Consider the following 16,301-nt stretch of genomic DNA (forward strand, 5'->3'; position numbering starts at 1 on the left):
ATGGCCAGGGCACCTCCGCAGACAAGAAGAGGGGTCTGGTGGGCAGGGATGGCCCTGTTCGTGGAGGGGCGGGAGGTGGAGCTGGTCCCGGAGGCAGGACGCTCCCACGCGACCCAGAGGCCTCCGGGCAGGATCCACTGATGGGCAACGGTGACCTTCGCGCCCTTGCAGCCCCCTCCCCCTGCTTCCGGAGCCCGTGTGTGAACGGGGGCACCTGCGAGGACCTGGGCACAGACTTCTCCTGCCGCTGCCAAGCAGGGTACACGGGACGCCGGTGCCAGGCAGGTGAGAGGGCCAGGGGGTCAGGGCCAGGACATGGGAGTCCTTCCAACTCCCTGAAGAGCAGAGTAGGGCCCAGCTGGGGGCTGAGGGGAGGGAAGGAGGGAAGGAGGGAAGAAAAGAAGGAAAGGAGTCTTTTGGCAGCCCATTCTGGGGGCCGAGGCCCCTTCATCCTGGGCTAGGCTGTGTGGGGAGAGAGGGTCCCCACCCTGCAGCCTGGGGGTGGGGGCAGCAGGGGTGTAGCCATGGGAGGGGCCCAGGCAGGGGTCCCAGGGCAGAGGACAGGCTGCTGTGTCCTTGCAGAGGTGGACTGCGGGCCCCCCGAGGAAGTGAAACATGCCACCCTGCACTTCAATGGCACGCGGCCAGGCTCGGTGGCCCTGTACTCTTGCGACCAGGGCTACAGCCTACACGCCTCCAACCACGCCCGGGTCTGCCAGCCACAGGGAGTCTGGAGCGAGCCTCCCCAATGCCACGGTGATCTGGGGGCCCTCTGGGGTGGGTGGGTGGGCAGTGCCACACTCTCCTCCCCAGGTCTCCTCTGTGCAAAGTGAGGCAAAGACCCTGTGGTGATGGTGGCGATGACCCGTGCCAGCTCCACTCTGGGTCGTTCTCTAAGGGCCTCCCTGTCCTCAGGACACCCCAGGGCTCAGTGCCCAACACCCACATGCCCACTCTGCAGATGAAGCAGCTGAGGCCAGGAGGCAGCCCAAAGGCAGAGCCCTAATGAGGCAGTTGAGGGTTCAGGGCCCACCTCAGGCTCCCTGCCCCACCCAGCCCTATGGAACCAGACCCTGCATCTGAACAAGGCCCCAGTGAACTCCATGGCCCTTTGAGGAGTGACACTCTAGAGAGCGTGGCCTCCAGGGTCCTACTGTGCGCCGGGGTGCATGGCCCCGACCCAAACCCCGGAGACGGCACCACAGACACACCTGTGCATTAAGCCAAAGTGCTCCAACTCTGTTCATCAGAAATCTGCATGATGTTAGCACGTTCTTCATGAAACAAAGATTTTTAAACAAAGTAGCTTAGGGACCGTGACAGCACCCAGAGATGAGAGGGGCACACCACACATTGCTATCCCCCTAAATACCCAGCAAAGTCCAGCTGAACCTGTGCGATCCGTCAGGTGGAGAGTTCTGGAAAACTGGTAGGGGCCACCTGGCCTCAGGCACCTTTCCTTCACTCCTGCCCTTCCAAGCCCCCCAGGCCTGGTGGCTACTGTCTAGGGGACATGTCATCAGATGAGAAGCAGGTGCCACCAGGGGATATGAGCTCACAAGCCAAGATATCAAGACACCAAGAAGTACAACCACCTCAAAAACAATAATAAAGTCCAGACAACATACACTATTAGGAATAAAAGCACTGAAGATAAAATAAGAATATAACATAAGCGTGACAAACATACAACAGGAAACATGGCACTGGCCATAGGAACAGGATTGACAAATAATTTTTAAAAGAGCAGAAATAAGAGGTTTGAAAAACTATAATAATTGAAAAACCAGACACAACCTGCAAATGTGAAGACTAAGCAAGCGAGCTGAAAGACCAGTCTGAGCAGCTGTACCAGGAAGAAGCAGGGAAATGCACATGAATCAGAATGGAAACGCAGGCACTGGAGGCGGACACTGAGGTAACAGGAATCCGAGCGAGAGAGGAAAAAATGTCAATAGGATGAAACGCTGGAGCAACGATGGAGCTAAACTCCCAATGACCGGAGGCTGAGAGGGCCCACGGAGCACCAAACAGGAGAGAAGAGGAACATTAGACATGCTGTAATAAAGGTAAAGAACGTACGACAGACAAAAAGGAACCTTTAAAGCATCCAGAGGGAAAAAGAAACGAGAACCAGTTTGGCATCAGACTTCTCAGCAGCGACAGCAGGTGTGGGAGGGTAAAACGGCATTTTATAAACACCGAGGTGCTCCGTGCGGTGAGGATGCAGCCACAAAACACCACCCCTCTCACTGTGACATCAAGGAAACACCAGATACTCCACAGGGTCGTATCTGTTCACCTATTGGAGAGCTGAGGATGCAAAGACATTTCCCCACAAAGAAACACAGGCTCAAACAACGTTATGGGTAAGTTCTACCAAACCGCCAAGAAACAGGCTGTTTCTTGTACAGCCCAGACAGCCTCCTCCAGAAAGCAGAAAAGGGTGTGTGCCAACCCGCTCCGTGAGACCATGTAACCTTGATGCCAACACCAGACACGGACATTTGGAGAAAGTAAAATTATGGGTCCATTAAACATATGAACCTAGATGCAGAAATCTGACAGTCTATAAGAATGTATAAACCATTATCAAGTTGGGTTGTTGAAAAGAGTTTGATATTAGAAAAATCTGCTACGTTAACCAACTGAAGAAGAAAAATCATGTAAGAATCTTAATGAACACATAATAAGCATTTGATAAAATTCATACTCATTCATGAAACAAATTCTTACCGAATAAGGAATAAAAAAGTATTTCCTTATCCAGATAAAAATAACATAACACACACACACACCCCTCTGGTACCATGTGGTGTAAAATAACACAGGATTTATTGGAGCAAAAACTTAAAAGAGACATCGCAAAGCCCACCCAGCCCCCAGGTGTTCGTTACCCCACAGAGAGGGGGTCGCAGGCCAGGCACACACCAGCTGAAGCACAACAACTGCGCCCCACACGTTTACAGAGGCAGGAGCACCGGTTACAGCAGAGGGCCATGGAACAGTGAGCTTCCTGATCCCGATTATTCAGAGGGAGGGTCTGGAACTCAAAAGCTGTTCTCCTGCTGAACTGACTCAGACATGCTGAGCTACCAACGGGAGGAAGGAGATTAGCTTCTGAGGCAGTTTTCTCCCACCTCTCCTCAAAGCTAGAACAGACGTTATCCTAGACAGAGAAACACTTCCTTAAAATTCGGAACACGACAAGGATGCCTGTTATCACTAAGTCAACCAATATTACGCTGGCAGTACTAGCCTATGCAATAAAGTCAGAAAAAGAAATTAAAGTCATGGAAATGCAAAAGAAGTAAAAAACCTCAGTATTTGCAGCTGATACGGTTGTCTCTCACCTATGGGAAAACTACTGAGAACGACAGGAAGGGTTACGTGTAGTGGATACAGGTTATTACGACAGAGTGTGCTGCGTTTTTATATATCAGCAAGTATAAAAAACCTAGTTCTAAGAGAGACATGTGCAGAGAAAATCAATGAAACCAAAAGCTGATTCCTTGAAAAGGTCAATAAAAATAATAAACCACTAGCCAAACTGATCAAGGGGGAAAAAAGAAAAACTGAATGAAAGAGGAGACATCACTAAAGAGCTTACAAGCATTTAAACGACAAAGAGATTCTGTGAACAACGTTAGGCCAACACGTCTTACAACCTGGAGAAAACGATGACTACCACCTTGAAAGACACAAATGACCACAACTGACACGGGAATGAACAGAAAATATGAGCAGCCTCATAGCTATTAAATAGGTTTAATTTGTAACTAAGAACTCTCCCACAAAGAAAAAGGCAGGACCACACTGCTTCGCTGGTGAGTTCCAGCAAACATTTAAAGCATGATACTGTATACTGAGCTCTTGCAGAAAATACAGGAGGAAAGAACACGTCTCAACTCATGAGACCAGTGTTGCCTTTATACCAAAACCAGAGTCATTACAAAAAATGAAATTACAGGCGACTATTCCTCATGAACATAGCACCAAACTCCGAACAAAACATTACTAAGTCAACTCAGTACTACATCCAAAGGATAATGCCTGGTCAAGTGAGGTTTATCTCAAGAACACAAGTTGGTTTAACATTTGAAAATCAATTAACATAATTCACCATGGCAGGACATAAAGGAGAAGACCACATGAACATCTCAACAGATGCAGAAAAACCATTTGACAAAATTCCACTGTTAGGAAAAGCTCTAGGCGAGGCCCCTCCGTTGCAGTCCGGGTGTGCTGACCCCTGTGACCTCCCCAAACACAGGAAACTCCCCTGTGACAGTGAGGGGCTGCGTTCACGCTCCCCTCGTCCTAAATAAGAGTGGAGGGAATTTCTTCAACCTGGAAAAGAGCGTCCCTGAGAAAACCAACAGCTCACAGAACACCTACTGGTGAAGGCCTCCCGCCACAACCAGTGCTAAGGCCAAGGTGGCCCCTCACCAGTCCCCTCCAGCACTGTCCTGGAGGCCTGAGACAGCGCTGCAGATAAGAAGAGGAAATAAAGGCATGTCTCTCAGACAAGCAGCAGCAACAGGACACAGCGGTGCACACGGAAAATCCTCAGAGAGTCTACGAAAGAAGCTACAGGACTAGTCAGTGAGTTCAGCTCGGCCACAGGACTCGGGGTCAGTGCCCAGAGCAGCTGCACCGCCGCGTCCCAGCAGTGAGGACCTGGCAAGTGAAGTGAGTCAGTGTTGTGCACAGCAGCATCCAAGTGGTGACTTCTCTATGTGTGAAGTGAGTTATAGACATAAACATAAAAGCTAAAACTGTAAACTGCTGAAAGCAAGCACGTGAGAAAGTCTTCACGACCACTGGAACAAGATGGTTCTGCACTTGGGAAAATGTTACGTTGTTTCCCCACTTCTCACCACACATCATTAACTCCAGATGGATTAAGGATTAAATCATTTTTTTTAACAGTATAATTTTGTGTGAAAAATGTAGGTAAGTATCCTTTTGGCCTTAGAGTAGGGAATGATTCTTTCAGCCACAAAACAGCACTGACTATAACAAGAAAAAACAGACTGTATGAAAGTTAGGAACGTAAATTCATCAGCCTTAAGAAAGTGAATGTAAGGTACAGGCGGAGAGCAGCTTGTAGATCTCCACACCCACCCACACCACGCATCACACACGCGTGTACGTGCACGTGTGCAAGTACGAACGGAACGACTGCCTTCAAGAACGTGTGAAGATTTCTATGAATCACAAGAAAAGAATAATCGGCCCAGCAGGAAAGCAGGCTCCACACACAAGCAGCCACTTCGCCGAAGAGGAGGTGTGTGAAGCCAGGGAGCGAGAGAAGACTGTTCTCTCGTGAGCGACCAGCAAAATACAAAGCAAACGCGCGGTGAGGTGCGTTCGGCTGGCAGAGCCTCCGAAGTGCACAAAGCCCGTGTACTGGTGAGAAGGTGGAGCTGCAGGACTTCTCATAAGCTGCTGGAGGAAGTGTACGTTGGTGTAAGCACTTTGAGGACAACTTGGTAACTGGTCTGTCAAGCTGACCACTCATGTAAACTGTGTCCTAGCAACCCTCCTTCTAGGTATAAATCTAGGAAAATCACAGATCTACACCGAGATGTGAAAGACATAGATGCATTTTTTTTGCAGTTGCAAAAAGTCTAAAACCAACCCAAATGCCTGCCAAACAAGAAAGGGTAAAGTATGGAATAATCACATCGAGGAATATTACACAGCAGTGAAAACTGCGACCCACCACGATACAGAGATTTTAACATAACGTTAAGTGAGAGATAGGTACACACACCACAATATCCTAGTAATAAAGTTCATAAATAGCAAAACAAAACCAGCTGCCGTCCAGGGCGTTCATTAAAATGTTTAACCTAATTTAAGGAGGCACAGAGATTGTAACCACAGAAGCTCAGGTCACAGGGAGGGGTGTGCGTGACCAGGTGAGCCAGTCAGTCAACACTCTCGCGCCCAGGCTGGGTGCGGGCCCCCAAGTGTCATTATGTCCCTGCTGTTTATTTACTTATTCATATGTTAAGCATTAAAATTAAGCTTTTCTAACCTGAGCATTTTAAATTCAGGAGCACAACTCCCAGTTTTTTTGAAAAAACGACCACCCCGTGGTGAGGACTTTAAAATGAAGGGCTCACCCCCAAGTGTGCTGCCTCGTCGGGAGTGTTACCTAACGAACTGGGCCCCACAGTGTCTTCTGAGGGCCTCACGCTCACTAGGGGCGTCCCCCGTGCTTCACAGGCCCCCGCCAGCCCGGCCCCTAGTCTGTGTGCTGCTTCTCTCGAGGGTGCTGTGTTGGGCTCTGGGCTCTCCAGGCACCAAGGGGATGTCATAGAATTCCGTCCAGCTCCTCGCAGCAAAGCTAATTAATGTCCCTCTTAAATTGGCTTCGTGTCATTCCCCAACTATGGCAACGCTGCTCTCTTCCCGGCTCTCTCCTGGCGCCTGCGCACCTGGGCTCGCCTCTCTCAGAAATTGACGAGTGCCGATCCCAGCCGTGCCTGCATGGGGGCTCCTGCCAGGACCGCGTCGCCGGGTACTTGTGTGTCTGCAGCCCAGGGCATGAAGGAGCCCACTGTGAGCTGGGTAAGATGGGCCCTGGCCCTCCTGGGGGTCAGCAGATCCAGCACCCTGGCCATGGACCTGAGGCCCTGGTGTCCCCCAGCCACGGTCACCCTGTTGCAGCCACCCTTGGCTTGGAGAGGTCCCTCTCCCTGGGCTGGTCTCTGATTGGGCACTGCCTGCTCCCTCAGGCCCCTGCCAGCTCTGATGTCCAGAAGGACAGCAGTTTATAAACACTCTGCCTGCACCTCCCCAGAGACTGAGAGCTCAGCTGAGAAAAGCTAACCTCAACCCTCTTCTCCCGCCTCCTGCAGACTCTGGCCTCAGGGGCGAAGAAGGTGGGAGTGCAGAGAGGGCAGACCATACCCCGAAGCCTGGGCCAGTGCTCAGAGCCAGAGCAGGCGGCGGCCTGCTGGGTGCCTCACCGAATGAGCCCAGCACCCCTCACGCTGGGGTAGGGCTCTAAGCCCTGAAACAGAGACACTGCCCAGCAGGACGGGCAGACCCAGGATGTCCAGTGGGGCCCCTGAGAAGCCTGGGCAGTGAAGAGAAGGAGCGGCCTGGGGCGGGCTTTGTTGGGCAGATAGTGGAGGGGCAGGCGTGAGGCAGAAGTTTTGGTGCACAGGAAACCCGGGGGTCGTGTGGGGCCATGCAGGCCTGTGTGGGGCATGCAGCCTCATGTCTGGTCTCTGCAGAGACGGACAAGTGCCGGGCACAGCCCTGCAGAAATGGAGGCTCCTGCAGGGACCTCCCGGGGGCCTTTGTCTGCCAGTGCCCCCCAGGCTTCGTTGGAGTCCACTGTGAGACAGGTAGGGGCTGCGCTTGGGGGGGTCCCCCATGTGCCAGACCCTCACCCACACTCGTGATGCCCCAGACATCCCGGGAAAAACGTGTTTTCAGCAAGCACAGACCCTGGGCTGCTCAGAGAGCAGAGGGAATGGGGTGGTCCTCGTGGCCCTACTGGACAGGACCCGTGAGGGGAGGGACCCCCGGTGTCAGGGGGAGGCAAGGGCCAGGGGCGACCAAGGGTCAGGGCACTTCCATGGCTCGCCCTCTTCCCCCATCCCTCCCTCACCCCCGCCCGGCCTCCCCTGCCTTCCCTCCCCTTCTTCCCGCTGTCCTCTCCTCCCTCCCCCAGACACCCCCCTGCCGCTCTGGCCGACTCTCTGGGTATTCTCCAGAGGTGGACGCCTGTGACTCCAGCCCCTGCCAGCACGGAGGCCGGTGTGAGAACGGCGGGGGCGCCTACCTGTGTGTCTGCCCAGAGGGCTTCTTCGGTTACCACTGCGAGACAGGTGGGGCCCAGCCACCTGCCAGGACACCCTGGCTTGGGGTGGTGGTGGGGCCCCTGGCAAGTCCCGCGCTTGCCCTCTGAGTGTCCCCCCAACACACAACCACCTCCCCAAAGGACCACCCGTGATACCACCCCCCCACCCACCTGCACACTGACACAGGACTGACCCAGTGCCAGGACTAGGGGCACTCACTGCTGCTCTCCCCTCTCCCAGTGAGTGACCCCTGCTTCTCCAGCCCCTGTGGGGGCCGCGGCTACTGCCTGGCCAGCAACGGTTCCCACAGCTGCACCTGTAAAGTGGGCTACACGGGCAAGGACTGTGCCAAAGGTGAGGCGGCCGGGGCGCCTGTGTGGGCGCGGGGCTCCCCTCCCTCAGAGGGCCGCAGACACCCCACGGGACAGGCCAGGGGCCGAGCGGCCCCCAGGCAGCAGGTCCAGGCAGTTGCTACCCCAGGCGCTGCCCACGGAGCAGGGAGGAGCACACGAGCCCCCCGGCGGCACACGTGCAGACCCTTCAGGAGCCACCAGCCAGACACCAGACGAGGGTGCCGGCCTGCGACCAGGGCTAGCAAGGCCCAAGAGACACCCACCTGGGGGCCGGGGCTTCCTCGGCCGACAGCTGACCTCCCCACTTCCCTTGTTCTTGACCGAAACCCTGAAGAGCTCTTCCCACCAACGGCCCTCAAGGTGGAGCGAGTGGAGGAGAGCGGGGTCTCGGTCTCCTGGCGCCCACCCGAAGGCCAGGCCTCCAGGCAGGTGCTCGACGGCTATGCGGTCACCTACGCTTCCTCCGACGGCTCCTACCGCCGCACAGACTTCGTTGACCGGAGCCGCTCCTGGCACCAGCTCCGGGCCCTGGCGGCTGGCAGGGCCTACAACATCTCCGTCTTCTCAGTCAAGCGCAACGCCAACAACAAGAATGACATCAGCAGGCCCGCAGTGCTGCTCGCCCGCACGCGTGAGCACCCGCTGGACACAGCCCCCCCCCCCCCGGGGTGGGGGCGGGGACGGCCAGCCACTCCCTCCTAGAGGGGCTGGCTCAGCACCAGGGACAGAGGACAGAGACGCTGGCGCTGCTGTGCTGGGCGGGGCCCAGCGGGAAACCTCACAGGGGAGGGAGGAGACTCAGACGCGGGAGACAGGCCACAGGTGGGGAGTGAGGCTGGGAGAGGATGCGGTGGGGGGTGCTCCCTGAGAAGGTGCCTGGGACGGATGAGCCAGCCCACGCGTGGGGTGGGCCCGAGGGGGACTGGCCAGGACCTGAGGGACAGGCGAGGTGTCCAGGGGGTGGGGATGGAGTTCAAGAGAAGGGGGCCAGCCAGGGGACAGCAGGGAGGGACCTCCGGGGGTGCTGCCCTGACTGGGAGTTGTGTGGAAGGGTGTCGAGAGAGGCTTTGGGGCACCAGCTGGGTCCCAGGGACCAACATGAGGGAGGAGGGGTGAGTCCCGGAGCATACCCATGATGGGGAGAAGCTGGGATGGGATGGTGGGCGCTGGCCCAGGGGCCACGAGACTCGGGGGTGGGGGCAGGAGGAAGGAGCGAGAACTGGGAAGTGGTGTGTCCAGGGCCCCCAGGGCAGCTGGCAGGGTGAGGCCCAGCACCCAAGGGCTCTGCTCCCACCACACCAGGTGCTGCGGCAGGTCAGGCCGGGGCAGGGTTGGCCACGGCAGCAGGTCCAGCAAGACAGGCATGGCCTGCCGGCTGGGTGAGGAAAAAAGACACTCCAAGGAGAGCACAGGGAGCACCTTGTCGGGCCCCGGGGTGGGAGGAAGGCAGGCACCCTGGTGTCGCCTGCCAGCCCTGCAGATGCCGACACTGAGGACACTGAGGGCCCAGCGTGGGGAAGCGTGAGGACTCAGGACGGGTGTGTCCTGGAGAAGGACAGCCCAGTGGTGGAGATGTCCCAGGCCGGCAGCGCGGCCCCAAGCACACGGCAGTAGGAGTCTCGGGGGCCTGAGGGAGGAGGGGGCCATCCTGGGCTTGGCTTCAGGGACTAGTGCTTTTGAGGCTGCTCGGGATGGGTCTATGGGGAAAGGTGTCTGGAAGGAAGACAGCGCCTCCTCTATCCCTCAGAGTGGGGTCTCTGCCAGAAGACCAGGGTGGGGGAGGACGCACAGGACTGGGGCAGGGCACCCCCAGGGGCTGCGGGCTCCCCTTCAAGCTCCCTCGGTCTGGGGCCCCACCCCTTCCGAGGTCGCCCAGGACTCTCTCCCGTCAGGCCCCAGGGTCGCCCAGACGGAACAGTCACTGTCCGTGCCACCCACACAACCAGCCAGAGTAAAGAACGGGCGCCCAGGGTCCACACGAGTCAGGAAGGGCGCCCCTGCCTCCACTGGCAGTCTGAACGGGCTGGGACCTGAGCAGCACCCCCAGGACAAGGGCCTGGGACATGTCCACCCACCCCGGGTCCCCAGCTGGCTGATGGACGCATTCAGGCAGCCCAGGCTGGCCGGCGCATCACTAGTACACTTCTCTGTAACCCCCCAGCACCTTCCCGAGCTGCCTCTCGTCTCGGCCCCTGCCCTCCCCTAGGGGTGAGGAAGTGTCACACATGCTGCGCACTCATTGTCCCCAGGACCCCGCCCTGTCGAGGGACTTGAGGTCACCAACGTGACAGCCAGCACCATCTCGGTGCGGTGGGCTCTGCATAGGATCCGTCATGCCACAGTCAGCGGCGTCCGTGTGTCCATCCGCCACCCCGAGGCCCAGGAGGACCAGTCCACAGACGTGGACAAGAGCGTGGACAAGTTCACCTTCGGGTAAGAGCGCGGGGTCCAGGCATCCTCGGGCCCCTCTCGCCCCCACCCTGCGGCTCCCTGGCCCGGCCCACCCGTGACCGGAGCAGGCCCAGGCTTCACTCCTGCCTTGCCTCCTCACGGGGCTGCCCAACAAAAGCAGGGACTGTGCACACGGCGAGCCCAGAGTTCTCCAATCTGAGTCATGCAGACTCTCCAAAAGGGAAAAGGCCCATGTCCTCCCCAGCCTCTCACAGCGCTGGACAGACAGACATACCAGGGAGGAGCTTCCCGCCTGAGGAGCCCCCAGTTCTCGGGCCACAGACCTGGCCTTGGTGGAGGCTGCCGGGGCCACCGGCCATGGGGCCACCACACCCCGGTGTCAGCTGCGTGGAGGAGCGCAGCCTGGTAGCAGGCCGTCCTGTTTCTCTCTCCCCGGCCTCCCCTCCCATAGGGCCCTGCTGCCAGGAAGGAGATACACCATCCGGGTGACCGCCCTCAGCGGGCTCGGGGGACAGGAGCCTCTCACCGAGAGCCTGGCCTCGGCACCACTGCACGTGTGGACCCGTAAGTGGAGCTCAGCTCACGTGGGCCCTCTGGGAGCTCTCGCCTCCCTCCAGCCCCCTCAGTCCCCTCCCAAGTGGCCGCAGAACCAGAAACCCAGCCCCGGCCAAGGGTGCCCTGAATGGCAGAGTGCTAAGAGGTGCCGGCGAGGGCTGGGTGGGCCCTCCTGCGTGAGCCTTCACACCTGTAGGCTCCTGGGCTCCTACCAGACAGGGTCACTGAGCAGGGGTGGGAGAGGCGGGCCGGCAAGGACGCCCACGCTGCCTCCCCCGTGGGCTCCATGCCGCTCCAGGGGAGGCAGCCCAGCCCACACCGCCCCCTCACCAACATGTGGGCTATCCAGGCACAGAGGGGCAGTGACCAGGGTGGAGGTTGGGCAGGAGGCTGGGTAAGGAGAGCAGGTGTGCGCAGGGCCTCACCTGGTGGTGCAGGCGGTCAGCACAGGCTCAAGCCCTTGCTCTGAACCTGGGTGCTGGGCCCCCGGCCCCTGCCCTGCCCCTTACACACCTCCCAGGAGACGGTGTGTGTGGCCAGGCTCAGGGGACGGACAGCGTCACACGGGAGCAGGCGCCGATGGGCTGAGCCCGCAAGGGTCTCACCAGGCGCCAGCAGGTGGATTCGGGGGGTGCCTCTCGGGGAAGGAGGAAGCCTGAGCACTGCAACTGCCCATCCACACCATCCCTGAGGACTGTGGACTTGTTTGCTACAACTCAGCCCGGCTTCCAGCGAGGTTTCAGCCACTGCACGTCAGGTCTTTAACCTGCATCCCGGGCAGAAGACCCCGTCAGCCCTTCTCCCCTCCCCGGTTCCATGCCTTGTCTAGGGCCTCAGCCGCCAGCCAACCTGACTGCCACCCGAGTCACGGCCACCTCTGCCCACGTGGTCTGGGATGTCCCCACCCCCGGCACCCCACTGGAGGCGTACGTCATCAATGTGACCGCCAGCCAGAGCACCAAGAGCCGCTACGTCCCCAACGGGAGGCTGGTGTCCTACACGGTGCGGGACCTGACGCCAGGACGGCGGTATCAGCTCTCGGTGACGGCGGTGCAGAGCACAGGAGGTGCCCAGCTGCACAGCGAGCCCGCACACCTCTACATCATCACCTGTGAGTGCCGCGCTGAGTCCTGGGGACAGCTCATCTGCTGTCCCCGGGACCTCACCTGGCACAGGCCACACTGCCCCAGGGACACAGACAGCCTATAAACAGGGCCGTGTTAACGTGGGAGGACTGCACGTGTGGAAAGCGGTGGTGGGTTTTCACGGACAGTCGGCTCTGGGTCAGTGAGCTGGCAGTTTGTAAAAACAAGCATCGGGTGCTGTCCCCCCAGATGGGCCCCAGGCGAGCTGGGCAGTAGACACAGGGCGTCACCCAAAACAGGCGCCAAGAGTGGGCAGTGGCAGGGCCCACAGACAGGAGCAGCTCAGGAGCACAGAGGCTCAGACGGCCACAGTGACAACGTGGGTCTGATCCCAAGTGCGAGGGAGGCCTCCCAGGTACTCTGGGGTCCTGCATGACCCCTGCTGACATTTCAAAGCTCTCCAGAAGATGGTCTGTCTGGATGGGTGCTGCAGGGAGGTGGACAGCGGTCCGAGCAGAATGGAGGTCAGAGAGCAGGGGCTTCTTTCTCTCCCAACCCACCAGCCCACCCTCGGGACACGAAGCACACTGGCTCTGAGATTCAGACCCAGCTCGGCTCCAGGCACAACCGCCAGGCTGACAGGGCCAGCTGGGGCCTGTGAGCCAGTCATGGGGAGAGGGGCTCACAGGTGGAAGAGGGTACCTGGCCCAGGGGGCTGAAGGGCATGGTTAGATGACAAGGACCCACAAAGGAGCCATGCCCTCTCTCCTGGGGCGGGCCTCAGCTGAGGTGAGTCTGGTCCAAGTGCCTGACCCCACCTGCAGGCAGAGAACCGAACCAGGGAGGAGGGCTGAGACCAGTGCCTGGACCACTCCCAGGCAACATCCAGGTTACAGCAGGATGTGGTGGGTGGGAGGGAAGGCAGGCGGGCGGGTGGGGAGCAGGGCTGGAGGGGATGGGCACAGCCCCTTCAGTTCTCATCTCTGAGCAGCGGGGCGGGACCAGGGCAACGGGAAGCCCCAGGCCAGCCTTGAGTGGCCACTGTCCCTTCCACCCGCCCACAGCCCCGAGGGAGGGTGCTGACCGACGCTGGCTCCGGGAAGGACTCCACCCCCGGGTGCTCAGAAACCGACCGTCCCCCGGGCGCCTGCCGGAGCTGCGCCTGCTCAACGACCCCGGTGCCCCTGAAACGCCGTCCCCAGCCCCCAGGTACACACATCAGCCGGCAGCCCCACGAGACCCCAGCAGGGCGCCCTGGTGGTGGGTGACCATGGTGACCCTCTTGCAGGTTCTCGGAGCTTGTGGACGGCAGAGGACGAGTGAGGGCCAAGTTCGGCCACTCGCCTGGTGGACTAGCCACTGTGAGATCAAGTGAGTGCCCAGCCCAACCCCAGCAGCCCACTGCCACCTCACCCGCCTGTCCCCAGCATGACGAGGGATGAGGCCCCTAAAACCTGGGCTTCAAGACCACCCCCAGTGCCCAACACTGCCCCCAGCTGGGGACCCAAGGGGGTTAGAGGCCCAGGGCTGCAGGGCCAGCACAGAGAGCCACGCCATCCACAGGCTCGCAAGGAGCCTCCCCGTTACGGCTGCTGGAGTTGAAGGGACAGGCTGCCAGCAGGACGCAAGAGAAGATGAAAAATAAACCTGTTAGGAGCAGGTCCGAGACACAGAGGCTTTGCCATGGCAGACAGGAGGGGGAGGAGGGGGTGTCATAGCCCCAGGGGGTGGAGGGAAAGAGCAGGGTTTGACCACAGAGGAGGCCTACGCATCAGCCAGCTGCTCAGGATGAGGCCTGCCTGGGCCCCCGGTGAACTTCACCCAGCAGCTGTGGCGGAGGGGAAGGGCTGGACTCTGCAGGGAGAAAACTTGGTTCTACCCAAGGCGGAGCCAGGACCCACCCTGATCCCACCACCCAGGCCCTGTACTCTGAGGGAGGGAAGCTAAGAAGACGGCCCAAGGCCAGTCCTGGTGCGAGGCAGCTGGCTTCGTGGTCAGTGCACTGTGGTGTCCCGATTTCTCCTAGAACCTACAGCTCTGGTGCAGCCTAAGAGCACGGAGGAGGTCCCCACACAGGTCAGCCTGGCCCTGCAGCTCCCTGAACGCAGTGGCGACAAGGACACGGAAGGTAGGTCGGCAGGAGTGGACGCTCAGGGCTGACTGCCCTCAGGGGCCTTAAGCACCTAGGTGCAGTGAGGGTGCAGGAGGCACAGAGCCTGCCCGAGGGGCCACGAGCGCCTCACCCTGGGAAGGGCAGAGTGACCCACACCAGGCAGGCAGCTGGGGAACGGGCCTGGGGGCAGCAACTGCCAAACATCCAGGGTCCACCCTGGAGAGGCTGGCCCACCGCACCTGCAGGCGGCCCCTCCCCACCCGCCCTCTGCGTGCAGCAGGGCCTCCCCCAGAGTAGTGTGCTGAGCAGGATGGCGGGAATCCCCAGAGGGGCACCTAGCAGGCTGCTACGCAGGCTCAGAGAGTAGGGCCAGCTGGGCCCCTGCTGACATTCAGGTGATGTGGGTCCTGGACTGTCCACCGGCTGAGAACCACAGCTGGCACGTCCCCACAAGACATGCTCACAGGACACCTCCCCACTGGACAGCGTCAGCAGGCACGCATTCCTTCCACAAACTCAGACCCTAGCTCTACCTTTCCTCCTGTTTCACCTTCGGCACCATGTCCCTCTGGGGGCAGTTCTAGGACCCAGTGGCCCTTTCCCCTGAGTCACCACAGGCTCAGACTGGGCTCACCCATCGGCCAGACCCCGAAGAAGGCAGAGTGCTCGGTAAAGTGTGAGTCAAGCACCCAGGACTTGGCCTCACCTGCAGGCCCCAACCCAGGTTCCCCGAGGACGCCTGTACACGTCCAGGCACAGCGCTGCAGGGTGCCTTTGCCAGCTTGGCTCCCTGGCCTCACAGCTCAGCACCCCTCACTGTGCGAGGCCTGACGTTGCCAGCAGTGTGCGGGTCAGACAGAGAGGAAGGCCGTTAGCTAAGGTGCGGTCAGAGTGAAGACACCCGCGTGGCTGGTGTTCGTAACTGAAAAAAGAAACATTTCGTCAGATCATTTGTGTTATGTCAGCCCTTTTACACATTAGATGTTCCACTTCACAAAACTCAGAAACTAGAGGGACGTGAATGACCTCTCCCGGGTGCCCTGTGAAGGAGAAATTCGAGGTGGCACCAGGCTGGCCCCAGATGTCACTGCCATCTGGTGTTTGCTCACTGAGGCACTCAGGCCTGGGGAGAGTGGGAGGTGGTATTAGGTGATAATAGGACAAAAAAAAGCTTCTACAGCCCCCAGTGCACCAAACTACCCAAGGTCGTTGGTTCCTGCCACACTGCTGGCCCGCGCTGGCCCCTTGACTTAGTTAGCTTTTGCTGGAACCATGGCACCCGCCCGTGAACAGGACCCGAGCAGAAGCCCTGGGGGAAGGCAGGCTGGAGGGAGGAGTGACATGCAGGTGTGCCCGGACGGTTGTGGGTTCTCCTTACACGGCGAGCGTCATGCCGTGTGCAGCGTCTGGACCTGCATGTCCGCCCAGCATCCTGTGCTGTTCTGGGGCTGCGGCTCAACCACCCTCTGCTCGGAGGGCACAAGGGTTGTGTCTGGCTGTCACCAGTGGTACTGCCGTGATGGTCCTGCAGCAGCTCCGGCATGTGTGCAGGAGTAGAGGGGCTGGGCTGGGGAACGCCCGCCCAGCGACAAGAGGAGACACCATGCTGCCTTCCCAGCGGGCAGACCCATTTACACTCCTCCCAGCAGTGGTCAAGAGAGGCAGTTAGCTCATCCCTGTCTCGCCAGGTCTTTGGGTCCTGCCAGCAGCCTGGGTGTGAGGGCGCCTGTGGGGTCTGGTTGGCGTCTCTCAAGTGCTGACAGGTCACATCTCTTCCTTGGCATCAGCAAAGGTTCTGCCTCACTCCTCTGTCCACCGCTTGGCTTCCTCGAGCCAAGACCACCACCTTGGTGACTGTCTCTTTGAGTAAGGCTCGCTGTCCCGCAGGGCCACTGCTCTCACTCTGACCGTCAGTGCTTGGGCCATCCTTGGCTCTTTGTATTCCTAGAAAAGTTTA

At 59.0% G+C, this 16,301-nt stretch overlaps 2 protein-coding genes across 24 annotated transcripts in view; one reads left to right on the forward strand and one right to left on the reverse strand.

The window, feature by feature from the left end:
* SNED1 (sushi, nidogen and EGF like domains 1) overlaps positions 1-16,301 on the forward strand; it is a 79,251-nt gene that overhangs the window by 44,191 nt on the left and 18,759 nt on the right. For all 12 annotated transcript variants that reach the window (XM_074364689.1, XM_074364686.1, XM_074364685.1 and 9 more), the window contains 13 exons: positions 172-285; positions 583-756; positions 6,469-6,582; positions 7,254-7,367; positions 7,740-7,853; positions 8,067-8,180; positions 8,514-8,810; positions 10,429-10,612; positions 11,043-11,155; positions 11,976-12,257; positions 13,296-13,440; positions 13,520-13,602; positions 14,258-14,359. In XM_074364689.1, the coding sequence (XP_074220790.1) occupies positions 172-285; positions 583-756; positions 6,469-6,582; positions 7,254-7,367; positions 7,740-7,853; positions 8,067-8,180; positions 8,514-8,810; positions 10,429-10,612; positions 11,043-11,155; positions 11,976-12,257; positions 13,296-13,440; positions 13,520-13,602; positions 14,258-14,359 (1,950 nt within the window). The remainder of the gene's footprint in view (positions 1-171; positions 286-582; positions 757-6,468; positions 6,583-7,253; positions 7,368-7,739; positions 7,854-8,066; positions 8,181-8,513; positions 8,811-10,428; positions 10,613-11,042; positions 11,156-11,975; positions 12,258-13,295; positions 13,441-13,519; positions 13,603-14,257; positions 14,360-16,301) is intronic.
* Positions 1-16,301, reverse strand: part of MTERF4 (mitochondrial transcription termination factor 4) — a 79,707-nt gene that overhangs the window by 39,258 nt on the left and 24,148 nt on the right. The gene's annotated exons all lie outside the window — the stretch shown is intronic.

The sequence above is a fragment of the Camelus bactrianus genome, chromosome 5 (genome assembly GCF_048773025.1).
Source record: "Camelus bactrianus isolate YW-2024 breed Bactrian camel chromosome 5, ASM4877302v1, whole genome shotgun sequence".
Taxonomy (NCBI): domain Eukaryota; kingdom Metazoa; phylum Chordata; class Mammalia; order Artiodactyla; family Camelidae; genus Camelus; species Camelus bactrianus.